Genomic DNA, 14,783 nt, shown 5'->3' on the forward strand with positions numbered 1-14,783 from the left:
AAACTATAACTCAGAAAACTCAGAACTATAGGTCGAGACCACTTTAGAAAATGACAAGAAAGTCAGGCTGCTTGGAAACAAAATAATAAAGAGACGATGGTGCCTCAAGATTTTTGCACAGCATTGTTTTTTTTTAAATAATAAAGCAGCCGGAGTTTCTGATATCCCCTCCTTTTGAAATGGCCTGGCATTATTATGCTACGTCTGTGAATATTAAATGAATGCTTAATTTCTGTTCCTGTGTCCTCTTGCACTCTGATGCCCATGGCGATCATTACTCTCCAAATCATGATTTCTGTGTTCACATCAAAGTGTCTGGCAGCACAAGAAAGGAACTGACACAGGCAGATTTTTTTTTTTAAAATAATATTTAGTCCACGCCGTTTGACTGCTTACATGTGCTACACAGAGGTATTTTTTTCTTTTAAGTTACACAAAGGGGTATGTAGGCTCAGCTCCATGCAAGTACCATCCTGCTCATACATTTAATCCATTTTATTCCTGGATTTCCACTCCTCCACGCTGCATTACACAACCACTGCTGGACACCGAGTGGCACCACACTCCGCACACACTCGCAGATTCTCGATTACTTGCCCCACAACATCCAGCACCGTCCCACGCAGGCTGAAACTGCCTCACCTCAGCATCCCACACACTCTCTGCAGCGCAGGAACATCATCTTTGAGTGGTATGGTGTTACTTTCTGCTCCCCAGGCAGCAGTCATCCTAACGACTGGTTATTTATCAAGGTCGTAATCAAACTTCAGCGAGAATCAGCTTTTTATTTAATCTAAGCTCATTCTGACGTTTAAAGGTGCAGTGGGAATGCAATTTCATATTTTCATCCTGAGTTGAGACTTCTCAGTCTGAACTGATCTCAGACCACAAAGTATAAAACAATGACCACGTTCTGTAGCACAAATTAAGTGTGGATGACTTTAAGATTAAGAACATGACTGAAGCTTCCTGTGAGAGACTAAATCCTAAACCCTGATCACCTGAGCTGTATTGTGCAGCTCATTTAGATTTAGTGCATCCCCCACGTAACATTAAGTTAGTTTCTGGCTGCAGCAACCTTGAGTTGAGTCTTTGCTTCATGTTACTTTTTTTTCCTGAAATGTACCTCTCGAGTAAAGGCTTAAAAAGGAAAAAAGAAAGAATTGGTTCCTTTTAAAATGCTCTATTGCATCTCAAGTCGTTTCACTTCCCCTCAGCTGCTGTCTGGATTTTTCTCTAGATTTCCCGTGCTAGTTTTACTGTCATGTATTCAGACATAGTGTTGTAATCTTAAGACATAAAGGCACCAGTACATTAAACACTAAACCATTCATTTATATTACATGTTTATTGACTGAGCCAAAGTGCTCTTCCCCAACCTGGAGACGATAATGAATAGGAGTTGTGTGTTATAGAAAGTAATTTATTACACAAACCAAAGCTAGTTTACAAATAGTTTCCAGTCATGTGCGTGTGTATAGCCTAGTATGAACAAACCCACATCTTTTTTCCTATTTTTTTTTTAATATATTTACAGACTTTGCATACAGCTTGTTTTTTTTCCTGTTCCTTTGTTTAAATCACTACTTCAGCATCCAAAATAAGGACTTAAAAATACAATAAAAACTAGAAATAAAAATGATTTGTACATGAGAATAAAGTTTGCTTTCCTTTTTTGTCTTTTCAGCTAACAGTGTGTTCAAAAACAAACAAACAGAAAAAAAAAAGCCAGCACTAATTGTCCTAGCGATGCTCTAGACAGGCAGCCGAGAGGCCAGCCTTTCTCCTGACTGCCCAACAACAGCATTTGGCGGGATGATTGATTGGTTATTAAAACCAACAGTAAATCATCAGAAAGATTCAGGTAAAGCACAGAGAAGGAAAAAACAAAAACCTAAAGCAACATAAGTATTCCCTAGTCTTCCACCTCTTTTTTTTTTTTTTTTTTTCTTAAATACTGATAGACAACATATGTTTATGACATTTTTTTAAAGAAGTTGGAAATAAAGTATAAAAACAAACACCACAAGACTGGTTTCTAGAACAGGCTCCTCCCTGTAGACCAGGAAGAAGAACAGGAGGGTGCAACACTTTCACAGAAGAGAGCCAGAATGTGTTAGCAAAATACACAGTAAAGTCAGGAAAGGCTGGTGACTAACCAATCCTCAGACTGGCCATGCCTACATTTTCTTTTTTCTTTATTTTAACAAAACAAAACTATATTAGCAGCAGGTGGTTATTTCTTTGATGTGGCTCACCTGCATGTTATACAAAATCCACCTGGCTGACCAACCTGACAATTCTGGCATTTCTATGCACTGTTCTGGGATAAAAAGGTCATGTCACTTTGTTGTTTGTCTCTCTTTAACCGTTAAAGCAGATGAGAGTTACTAACAGGCAACCTGTAAAAGGGATGGTAAATCCCAGGCATCCGTTCCCTCCCCCCTCAAAAATTTACCCGATCTGCTTAATGTACACATGACCCTTCTACATGCCTACACAAGCACACACACGTAATATTCATCGTCATTCATCCCAAATAAGGAAATCAGTGGTGTGCATGTAAACATTACTCTCCCCTCCTTGTTCTTTGTCCTGGCCTAAAACCAGAGGAGGATGAGCACCAGCGGCCAGCTGTGGAACAGGAAGGGATGGGAGCAGAGCCATGGCAGTTTGCTCAGGTTGGTCTACGCAACACAGGAAGCTACCTTTGTCTTCCAATGGGACCACAATTCACCCGCCACTTCCACTGATTCAGTCTGAAGAACTTAAATGTTAAAGAACCCTCAGATGTGAACTAAAGTAGACAAACCAGCTGCATGTTTATGCTCATCTTGTCTGGCCACCAAAGGCACACTGCTGCTAACCTGGAAATAACTGAACCTGGCTGTGTTTTCTAAAACACTAAGATCATCTGAAGCAAGCAGATTGTGATAAGATACACTTCAGATCTCGTTTAAAACAAGCATCTAGCCTCAAATAACAACAGCACTCAATGTCAGGTGTCTGCAACAGATTATCCAGTAAGAGTAGAGGCTAAATGTGTTTGTCACAGAGTCTATAAACAGAGGATTAACTACAAAGAGAAACTAAATGGCATGTGAGCATGCTCCATGCCTCTCCAATAACACAACCCACCTGACAGCATGTGACTACTAGTTTAATCCTATCAATAAGAGAGTTTTTCTTCCATCGGATTGAAGTGCTAGCTAATACACCTCAAATTTGTTTCAAGCACCATTCTGAGGAGCACTCAATTTAACTGGCGATTTGTCTCCTATTGAGGGCTGTTTTAACTGACCTACAGCATATAACGAGGAAGATAAAAGTGCAAAACTAGGAAGTGATGCCCTGGCTTCCCTGTCTTATTGTGGCCACTTCAGAACTTCATACATCCCATCCCTCCATCTTCCAAACTTCACACCATCTTAGCCCTAATTCCAGGCATGAGCACCTGGGGATGAAGTCCACTGGTGGCCTTTTACAGTGGTACTCATTTACTGTGCTGTCCGTTTCTCCCTTCCGTCTGTCTGGTCATCCATTCAGGTAACTTTAAAAATATTTTGTTATTGTCCCCAACTCCCTGTAATTCATGAGCAACTTTATCAGGGCTACCAGTCAGCTAGATTTTACGAAGGACTCGATCTTAAGGATCTTTATCAGTGTAAGTGGCTTGTTGAAAAGTAACTGTTCCAGCATTTGGCTGGTCGCTGGTGTAAATTTCCCACCCAGATGGTAAACCCACAGGTAAAGAGCCCAATGGTTTACAGCGGTAGTCGTTTACCACCTCCCTTCCCTTCGTCTCCCCACCTGTACTTTGCCATCAAAGCCTTTCAAACCCAAGTCCCAGGGTAAATTCAGTCCAACAAACAGCCAGGTTACAGCGGTAGTCATTTACTGCACTCTTTTCTTCCTCCCCCTCCCTCCCATCTTGTAATCCCTCTGTCCCTCCCAAGCCCTATCCCCAGGTATAGTAACCCAGGGTGAAAACAGTCCAAATATGACGGCCAATTTACAGTAGCACACATTTATTGCTCTTTTTCCCACGACGGGCCTGCAGTGCTGCCCTGGTGGCCATCTCAAACACCTCCCGCACGCCGTCCTTGGTCTTAGCAGAGCACTCCATGTAGCCAAATGCTGCAATCCGCCCGGCCATGTCTCGGCCCTCTTCTGATTTCACTGGCTCCTATTAGCCGAGAAAAACAAAGTGGTAGTTTAGGAACACACATATTCTAGATAAGTGTTTAATCTCAAACAGCTTTTGCTATAGTGACTGGCAGAAACACGGCACCACTAATTCAAGATCTAAAAATCAGAAGAACACTTAAGATTCACTCTCGCTTAGTTCAGAACAAACATGTTAATTCAAACTAAGTAAAAAGTCAGGCACCTGTTTCATCTTGGCCAGCTCTCTGCGTGTGTGCTCGTCATTACGCAGATCTTTCTTGTTTCCGACCAGAATGATGGGAACGTTTGGACAGAAGTGTTTGACCTCCGGGGTCCACTTCTCTGGAATGTTTTCTGTAATGGACAAAGACCAGAGACGGGAGGCATAAACAAACAAATAATTCAATTGTTTAAGTGTTATAACTGTCAGACTAAAATTTAATTGAGAGCCCTTTATGCCTGAGGTGACCCTTTTTTCTTTTCTTTTCTTTTTTTTTGCTTTAAGACATTCTCCAGTGATGTGTCCATCCCTGCCCTGTTCCAGTGGACTTGTTTATCTTTTTGTAGCCCTCTGTGTCTCACTTAAAGGAGAAACAAAGTACTATTTAATCCCATTTTTTCATAGGAAAAGTGGGCACCACAAACCATCATTGCATTCTTTGCAAAAACAAAGCAGTTTGATGTCACAGCAGTTGCATTTACATTTAAATGTGTTAGCAGAGTAAAATTGGAGGATGTCAGCGTTCTGATTAGTCTTTAAAATTTAAGCTTATGCAGACAAATTATGTTTCTGAAAAGAAGAAAGTGGAGATAAAAGCAGAGCTCTGAGTATCAAATGTTATCTTACTTGGTCAGCAAAAAATGTTGCTTTGAAGATATATGACAATCTTTCGTGCAATAAGACTTTGTTTTATTACAACTATAATGTCCTTTCATTGAATCTTATTTAATTAATCTCTGGCAGTTTAATTTTTCTGCTGCTTTTATCACTTTTATGTACAGCCATTTCCATGTGATCATGGAAGTGCTGTTAATAATCATCATGAGGAAAAAAGATACAACTTTGTTTAAAGCAGGAGTGGATGACACTACATAACAAACGAGTTGTTACTCTGCGTGCACACAAATGTAAGTAGTTCCTCTGCAAGTGCACAATCAAAACAGTCCAGAAATATCTTCTAATGAAATCAGAAATGTGGCAAACACAAAAGAGAGAATTGGTTTTATTTATGCCATGAATGTATGTAACTGCGAGAATGTGTTTGCTTTGTACACACCCAAGCTGTCAGGGCTGTCTATGGAGAAACACATGAGGATGACGTCAGTGTCTGGATAGGAGAGAGGTCTCAGTCTGTCATAGTCCTCCTGACCTGCTGTGTCCCAAAGAGCCAACTCCACCTGACCAACATTGAGAAAAGAGAAGGCAAAGAAGGACAAAAGATGAGATTTGATGAAAGGAGAACAAGGAAAACTTTTAAAAAAGGATCAGAAGGGGATGGAAAATGTGTAATTTTCATCTTGATCAGCATAACTGTTACACTGAAGCCAGCAAAGAAGGTGAGCAACACCTGCAGCAGACAGTCCTGACAACAAAGGCTTTTTTTACAACCTTAAACTGGCAAGGATAACATAATCACTAATTATAATTTGAAAAAGACCTGAAAGAGTGATGATCTATGATATGGAAATGATAAATACATTTTTTTCCCAGCTGTTGCCATTCGATAGTTCAAATATTCTCTCCACAACCTTTTGAATACCCAGTTTGAAAGCCATATAAAGCATTACATTATTAGCCAGACATAAGAGAACATCCACAAGCTGCCTAAAATCAATCACATTCAAAGAGCAATTTTAGTTTAAATTAATATTTCTGCAAAGCCTTGGTATATGTAATACACGTGCCAAATTTGTAAGAGGTAGGGGAAAAAATACCAACAATGTGCTCACATAAATTGTGCTCTTGTTCATTCTGCACGTGCCATTTAATTTCAGAGACAATACAAAACATGACAGTGACATAACATCTTCTCTATACAGAATGCAAATCTAAATGGTAAAAGAAGGCATTTGGAAAAGTGTCACACTTCAAGAAGCATGAATCCTTTGCAGCAGCACAGGAGGTTAGAAATCAGACAGCCAATAAAGACTTCCCGTCCCAGAATCCTATTAACCCACAAAGAGGTCAGGACTCAAGAGTTTGTGACTGATGAGGCTGGCTGCCGCAGTTATCTGGGAAGAACTAACTCCACCCACACAGGATATGTGTGGAGTGCTAAATAATCAAATCCACTGAACTCCAGAGCAGAGTGTCCTACTATATTTTATATAATCCTCACTTAGTGCAAACACACAAGCTACAAACACATTGTAAAACATGATGACCAAGCTCAAAAAGAAACCAGACTTAGCAGATGACTGCTGTTGTGTGAAGGAAGATGTGAAAATGGAACAGTACATTTTTTCAACACTTGCTCACTTGGCCCTGAAGGTAAAATTAAAGCACTGAGCATGATTAAGCACCCAGGAAATGAGTCCCAGCACAAAAACCAGTGCAGATAGTAAGGAAGGGAAAGATGTGCTGTGACATTTAGAAGACCCAAGACTGAGTCACCTACTTTAGTAAAATATTCAAAAAATATAATTCAGGTAAGAATCTTTAAATGGCATTTGTTCACAGAGTAAAACAGTCACTTATGCAGATGGGTCAACAGGTCTAAAGCATCTACCCCAAAGCACCACTCTTACATGACATTAAGTATCAGTAGGCAGTGTAGTAGTTCGAATCCCTGCAGTTGTCTCACCTGTTTGCTGTCCACCTCTATGTCAGCAACGTAGTTCTCAAACACAGTGGGGACATAGACTTCAGGGAACTGATCTTTGCTGAAGACAATTAGAAGGCAAGTCTTCCCGCACGCTCCATCCCCCACTATTACCAGCTTCTTACGGATGGCTGCCATCCCTGGTGGAATACAAAAAGGAACATTTTAATCAGGGAACCACAGGAAAAGCGTTGTATGAAGTATATGTATAGCATGGCATTACAGCAGAGCATCAAAAGGGCACTGACTGTAACCACTGGGAGAATTACTCTCCTGTTCACAAATAAAATTTGTGCTACTCAGGTCTTGTTTGACTGCCCATTTTGAGCATGAGAACAGAGGAAAATGTGAAAGTTGAGTCACATTTGTGCCACATAGAAGGGTAGTGTTGCTAGGTGCACCTGAACTATGCAACACTACACTTAACACCTTTAAACCACATAGCTGAAAAGCAACTCCGTCTCAGAAGCCCCCCAGAGTTGTGAAATGATTAATGAAATCAGAAAATAATCAGAAATATATTGGTATCACTATTCAAACCGATTTGAAAACAGGGTATACTTGATAAAAATGGCAAAGAAAAGAGCAGGAATCATTTTGTATTGGGGTAAAGTTAAACTTCCTGCAGGCTACTACATATAGTTTGTTAAAAACTAAAAGGTTAATTACGTTGTTCACATTCTCGATGTAAAATTGAGTAAATAACTGTAACCCACTTTCATTAATAATCCAATGTCTTGTGCATGTAACTTAAGAATACGTGTAGTGTTTACACTGTCCCCTGTTCTTCTAACTGCACTGCACGTTTTCTGCACTACCTATACACAACATCACAAAGGTGTTGCGTGGTGCACAAAGATGCGAGCTACTAGGAAGTACTGAGTCAAGGTTCCAGTAATTCATTATTGTAAATGACCCAACAAGCGCACCAGTGTGGGTGTGAGATGAACTTGCCCAACAGAGTTAAGGGAAGTTAGTGCAAATGAGTGACATGCAGTCTTGTGTCACTGGTTTGCAGCAGCTAAGATCAGTCCATGTTGGGAAATTGCATTCAGCTGAATGTTAAAGACACGAAATGAGTGCCAGTGTTTTGGATTTTCTGCTGAACCTCCACAGATATTTTACAATTATTTAATATGCACTGCTGTTTAAACTATGGAAAATGACTATAATCTCAGCCACATTTAAAAAGAAAAAAAATCTGAGACACTAAACAGGACAAAAGAAGGTGACTTGTCTTCATTTAAATAGGAAATGTGTTTTAAATGCTAGCGTTGTTCAGCTGGACACACTGAAACGCTCTCTTTATTCATTGAGCACATATCAAACATAGCTCATTTGTCATGGTGGCCCTTGCTGCTTAGACTTTCACACCAACACAGTACATATACTGTGTACTTGCTAACAGCACAAGGACAACAGGACCTCACATAGCAGGGCTAATAAATCACATCCCTGAATGGATATTTCCTCCTTGGTTTGAGAAGGTATAGCAGTGTGGAGTGCCAATCATCATTCTCTACCCTGCTATCTCCATCATAGTGAGTCAGGTGGAGGCGTGGTAGAGAGCAAACTGCTTGACACCTCTCCTGTTGTCTTTCAATCCGTCAGCTAAAACATGGTGTTAATCTGCTGCAGTTCTGGAGATGTATCTTTGTTTAACTGGCCCCTTTAATCTGCTAGGGTACCAGAGTTTTATTGATGTACCATAGTTTAATAAAACCCCAGCTGCATGAAAATAAAAATTAGTTAATATACCATTATGTTTGTGTGTGCGTCCATATAGTAATTTGCATGCAACTGAAATTCTCAAATACATGTGCCTACAGTCTTTAGTTTCTGGCAACAAAATCAGTAAATTTCTGATGAAAAGGCAGCGTTTTCCTAAAGCACAGCACATCTGGACAAAGGGCTTACTTCCACCACTAAGATTTTTTCCACAGAACACATTCATCAACCACAGGTTAAATTCACACATGCTAGAGTTCCTGTCATTCGCTGGCTATGCTGCTCTTCCCTGTGGGCTTCACTCTCTCATTTTTTTAAATTTGCTTGCCGAGCAGAGCAACTGTGACAGAGCTGTTAATGCTCTGGCCAGGACTGGCTTGTATTGCGCTCAGGAACAAATTGCGTTGTCTTCATCTTATGCCCGCTGCTCTGCTCAGTTAGCCCCTTCCCATAGAAATGAAGAAACAGAGGATGAAGCAAGTGAACATAAATTAGTTAATAATTATGTTACATATTTTTCTTTTCAATTTCTAGTTATCAAATCTAAAAAGCATGGAAAGCATCTCATAAATGGTAGATGAATTGTCTAAGTAGGACATCGGCGTCCAAAAAAAGAAGAGAGAGAGAGAAAAAAAAAAAAAAAAAAAAAGGATCAGACCACCCCCACCATGACTTGAGGATAAAAGGAAAAGACAAGAATTGGGGCAGCTGTAGCCTAGAGGTGGGTATACAGTCAATTTGCCCACTAGGTAAAAATGAGTATCTGTGACCTCCTTTTGATGAATGTTGGTTATGCGTCTATGACCAAGTCGTTAAACGTACCAACCATGCTTAATAGCTAGCAGGGGTCTCCGCAATAGAAATGATATAAAGCTGGTTTTAGGCATTAATTTCAGTAAATACAATTATCACAATGTAAGTATGACCTAGTACAGAAGTGCTGTCAAAAGATTAATATAGGTTGATTATTAGTTCTTAGGGTGAATACTGATGGCCAAAGTACAAAAACTACATAACAATGTTGCCCATCCCACACATGATTGAAAGCTACAAAGCGTGTTTTCAGATTCTGGAGCTGTGAGCACGCTAGGATCTATGACGTAATGTTGTCATCAGACAATGACTGTGACGCTCTGTGCACGTTTCCACATACCTGCCAATTTTTTTTTAGGGCGTGTAGATTGTAATGTAAAATCTCTGGACCAATGCATCAAGTAAACGTGCACCTTTCAAGAGGGCATCATTGAATAATGACTAAGTGCCCTTAGTGTCTCTAGATGTACATTTAAACGACAGGATAATAGTTAGTTAATCATTCCTTTTCTAAAATCCAGATGTACTCAATGAAAAAATAAAACTTGAGCATTGTCTACCTGTTTGAAACAAACAGAATGTGAAATGAAGATTTCCACACATCATCATCGGCTGTTAAAATTTAGGCAGCCCATTTTTCATAGCCATGCTAAATTTAGACATGTTTGCCAATTAACAGGAGTGACGTAACAAGTCCTTTTCAAAAACACCACATTCTCAGACATCGACATCATGGTGATAACGCAGATAGTGGGCAAGCTGACTGTCACTAAAGATAGTATATTGTTCGAGTTTAGCAAAACACAGCTGGTTATACAAGCTGTGTTGTATGCTGGATGAGCAGCAAACCAAGGTAACATGTTACTTCACTTGTCATTCATAACCTTGTAGATAGTAAGGACTAGGCTACACGTGCAAATCCCCACCCCATTAGCATGGTAGTCAGCAAGAGTCTATTAGATTAACTCAAATGAGAGCGACGTTGACAACCAACAGGATCAAATTACAGTGAAGAGTACACAGAGAAGCAGAGAGCAACAAATGACAACTGGTTAATATACACTTAGCCAGCAGTTTTTTGTTAGTTTGTTAAAATATTATATTAAAAAAAAATCAAGTAGGCATTTCTGGTTACTTATAAAAAGCAGTCCTGTTTAGTTACACAACCACTTTCAAACACAACACTTCCATAATGCTTTCACACGTCATTCAAGTGTGAAGTGAAATGCTATTCTGTCAGCATTTTCACTTTGTATGACACAGCCTTAAACATTACTGTGCACCTGATGATTCATTATCTTGTCTGCTAGAAAGAAAACAACAACAAAAACAAAAGACAAGAAACCTTTAGAAAGTGCCACGGTGGCATCGATAAGGTGTGTATGCTTGGTGAGGAAAAACCCCACACATACATTCTCCAGGGTGGAAAATTACCCCCACTTAAGGCTGGTTAACTGACTGCTGGCTGATAAATATTTCAATTTCTGACAGATACTTGACACAAGCTTCTTCTGTGACCTAACATGTATGTGCTGTACATATTGATAATAAATTGGAGCCCAAAGAAATGCAATTTATTATCAATATGTACAGCACATACATAACGGAAAAATGCAGTATAAAAACATCCCCTTTAAAACTGCTTGGTAATGTATGCGCTATTAGTTTGTTAAAGCACTACAGACTTGAAAACATGTCATAGATCTTCAGCTAATGAAATGACTAGGCTGCTCACAAGGGCTGTATTCAAGAAGAGAAATATTTGCATTTCAGCGATTTTTCCCCCAACATAACCTGTACTTAATGTAGGCAGTAGTCACCTGTTGTAAGCAGTTTGGCTAGAGATACACGGTGTATGAATTTACTTTGGAACTCAGGTCATTACATGTCAAAGTAACAAAGACGAGCTTGTTATACTAGCTACCTTTGGTCAAGACAGCCCTTTAAATTATGACCTTACAGTATTTGCTCATCGAGTTAGCCGTCTGGCCATGTCCCCCGTGATCTAGGAATTCTGTCTGTGTGAAAGATTGAATTGAAAAGAGCTTCTTCACACTGGTCAAACCCATGGTTTTTTGACTGGATGTCATCTCAGCCAACCAAGTACAATGTTGCTGAACTTGATTCAACATTGTGTGTACTCCAGTTTGTCCCTGCTGGTTTGCTAAAAGTGGCTAGACAGCCATCTGTAAATATCAGACCATTGTCAGTGTAAACAGTGCAGATGAATCTGTACGTCACGGTTTCGGTTTTGCCCTGTATGCGATCAGATGATAATTCATTTATTTTAAGGGTGTAGCATTTCTTTAAACCCACGGTTCAGTTCATCTCTCATTTTTCAGGCAGGTACGAATCTAGAGGAAATAACTATTTATGCCACAGTTTTTGATCATTTGATCATAAACAAAATAAAATAAATCCAATTTTTCTTTTGAATTTTCAGCGCATTTCATACTTGAATGAACTTTACCACACTCAATGTTTTAACTAATAGCACTAGCAGCTCCAGTTGGGCATCACGATACACGAAGATAAAAACCACTGTAAGTTACTGTGGGAGCAATTCTGGTCTCGGTTTACAAATTTACTTTTAAAGTATGCACATATGTGATGCCCTTTCAAGCCCAGTTCTATAAACAGGAAATGTTTTTTACAGCATTGAACAGATTAGCCATGTAGTGTTATAAACATACAATGAAACACACATACTATAATGTGTACTTTACACAACATTAAATTAAAGGGAACAACATCGTGGGCCTTATTAATACAATACATATAGTAGAAATGTAGGTTCCTATTACATACTACATTCTGATAACTGTTCGTTGATAACTACATCTTACTGAATTACTCCGCAAACAGGAGGCACAGTCATCAATCATCAATTAAAATGAAAAAGAAAACCATAAGTAAAAGCACTACTGTCAAATTTCAAAGGCTCAATCAATTCTTGTTAACAACAATTTCAAAATGCATTTCAGTTCTGAGACTCCAGTTACCATAATCAATACCAGAAGCTTTTATTAGCTTAGGTTAAGCATACCATCAAGTGTATGAGACCAGTTGATCTACAGATAAGCACAGCCAATAAAATTACTGTTAAACATTTAATATACACCATTTTAAAAATGATTATGGTACCAACTGCAATTTAAAGAATAAAATAAAAACAATTACAGTTTCTTTGGTACAAACCTCTGGAGACACTATTGTGGATAATAAGGCTGCAGAACAATTACCAATAACCAGCACACAAATTCCAGCCACCCATTCATCACCATCCTACACTTTGGGCTTGTCTTTGTCATCACGCATGTACTGATATATATGTGGTATGGGTAAGAAGTCTTAATCGGTATGAAATTATTTTGACAAAGCTGACCATTTATCTAAATTGGATACTGTTCAAAAGCCATCATCTTCCTCTATTACAGTGGAGAGGATATGAATTTAGTTAACAGCTTCAAGGGCAACAACCCGCAAGTCCTGCAGTAAAACCTTGCTCGTGTATTAGGAGGCAGATTCAGAGTGATAGAACCTTATGAAGGAGTTACCCTGGAGGCTGTTCTACATTGAAAAGAATAATGTCAAGAAATATTTACTTTGATTATTAATGTACAATACTTTAAAACCAATTTATATGCTATACAAAAAGCTATGCTTTGAGATTGTGGTCACTGGCTCCGGCACTAGATTACATGTAACAGTTTCTCATTATTAGTCAAAGAAAAGAAAAAAGAACAGGAAATACTTCTGTCAACTTGACAATTACATACACTGCTACCATTTCCCCAAGACTGCATTAGATCTTTAGTTTTGATTTTAACTGTGAGAGAACACAAAGTCACACCCATGATACTGTCACATCAACAATAACCATAACGCATAAATATGATGATAGATCACTTTGGTATCACCAAGCAACACCCATGTGGCGGGTTAGAAAGCTGACTTCTGCTATATATATGGTCGTCCACTATAGCCAAGGTACAGAAAAAGTTGTGTCGCCTGTGAGAGCTCGGGAGTGTTAAACCAAACATTTTTTTTTAACCAGCTAGCCACTGGGTGGGTCACCAGAAAAATGGCGTCATCACAGAGGCAACAGATGGCTAGTGTGTCCGCAGTGGAAGAATGGGTGGGTGGCCAACATCCAAACTACACACCAAACGAGATCCACACATAACACACGTACGATTTACCAGAGGTAAAACCTTCTCGCCACAAAGCGTCTCAAAGAAAACGCAACTCTTAAAATGCCCTAATAAGTAGAAATGGTGCGCCCAAGTACAACTGACGCCTTCTAAAGCGTACAAAATGACGAGAAATATGAATTTTAGGTTTTAAAGAAACCGCAACGCTCTTTCACACCGCCCTTCTTATCTTTAACTCGTCACGGGAAAATTATAACCCGCCTAACAGCCATACTAACAGACAAAAAAGAGACGCCGGAGAACCGCCTGATCAGCCGAGGCAAGTCAGGAAAATCGCCTCATTGTTTGGTTAAGACTCGACAATCTAGACCAATCTTTGCGGTTCCATTTATAAGCCTTGCTAAGTTTGCACAGTTTGTAAACAGTGCCCGGTAGAGCCTGATAATTTTCTTTAGGGGGAGGCAGGGGTCGAAAGACTTTCTACGATAAGCACACACTAGTTTTTTCTTCAGCACAACTGAACAGCAACTGCGGAAGCGGCACTAAAATAGAGGTCGGCTCGGGGAAAGGCTAACTTAGCTACCGTAAGCTAACATCGCTAGCTTTTAGCTTCGCTAGCACGGCCTCGCTCAGCTCCGGGCAACTTTAAAAAAATATTTCCATCACTTTTAAAAATAACAGTGCGAAAGAAACAACATTTCATCATAGTCGGATATCGCAGAAAGTTGTTTACCTTCAGTTTATGTGCCTAGCAGTTGGGTTTTTCAGTGTTTCTCGGACCAAAGTTGTTTTTCCGACCAGCCGACTCGCTCGCTGCTTCCTCCCGTCTAAATCTGATACAATGAATTACTTGACGAGAGCGAGCCGCTAAGGTTTGTAGTTTCTAGCAGAGGGGGAGGGGTGGCGGGCACGAGCCTGAGAGCCACACCTGCGCGGGCACGACTTGGTATGAACACTTGTGGAAATGTGTAATTTCAGGGTACTATGTGAGCCATAAACACAGTCTATTTCACAGGTGGAATTTAAAAAAAAAAAAAAAGACTTTCACTCAGGTTAACATGTGTTTTAAAACAGCGTAAGTGTTTCTATCCAACCAAAA

At 39.6% G+C, this 14,783-nt stretch overlaps 1 protein-coding gene across 1 annotated transcript; it reads right to left on the minus strand.

The window, feature by feature from the left end:
- Positions 1 to 1,405: 1,405 nt before the first annotated feature.
- rhoab (ras homolog gene family, member Ab) lies at positions 1,406 to 14,547 on the minus strand. Its single transcript, XM_040047498.1, has 5 exons — positions 14,418 to 14,547; positions 6,972 to 7,129; positions 5,445 to 5,565; positions 4,391 to 4,521; positions 1,406 to 4,186 (listed from the first exon to the last, which is right to left on the minus strand). The coding sequence occupies exons 2-5, from the start codon at positions 7,125 to 7,127 to the stop codon at positions 4,013 to 4,015; spliced, it is 582 nt and encodes a 193-aa protein (XP_039903432.1). The 5' UTR covers positions 7,128 to 7,129; positions 14,418 to 14,547; the 3' UTR covers positions 1,406 to 4,012.
- Positions 14,548 to 14,783: the final 236 nt, after the last annotated feature.

Source organism: Simochromis diagramma, unplaced genomic scaffold, assembly GCF_900408965.1.
Source record: "Simochromis diagramma unplaced genomic scaffold, fSimDia1.1 OVJJ01000387.1, whole genome shotgun sequence".
In the NCBI taxonomy this organism is placed as follows: domain Eukaryota; kingdom Metazoa; phylum Chordata; class Actinopteri; order Cichliformes; family Cichlidae; genus Simochromis; species Simochromis diagramma.

What these genes read in the sequence shown, in the direction of transcription:
- rhoab (XM_040047498.1), bottom strand. Translation starts at nt 7,127, where the DNA reads ATGGCAGCCATCCGTAAGAAGCTGGTAATAGTGGGGGATGGAGCGTGC. An exon ending in AGACAGCCCTGACAGCTTGG is followed by an intron (nt 4,522 to 5,444) that starts GTGTGTACAAAG and finishes TGTCCATTACAG; the next exon opens with AAAACATTCCAGAGAAGTGG. An exon ending in AGCTGGCCAAGATGAAACAG is followed by an intron (nt 4,187 to 4,390) that starts GTGCCTGACTTT and finishes CTCGGCTAATAG; the next exon opens with GAGCCAGTGAAATCAGAAGA.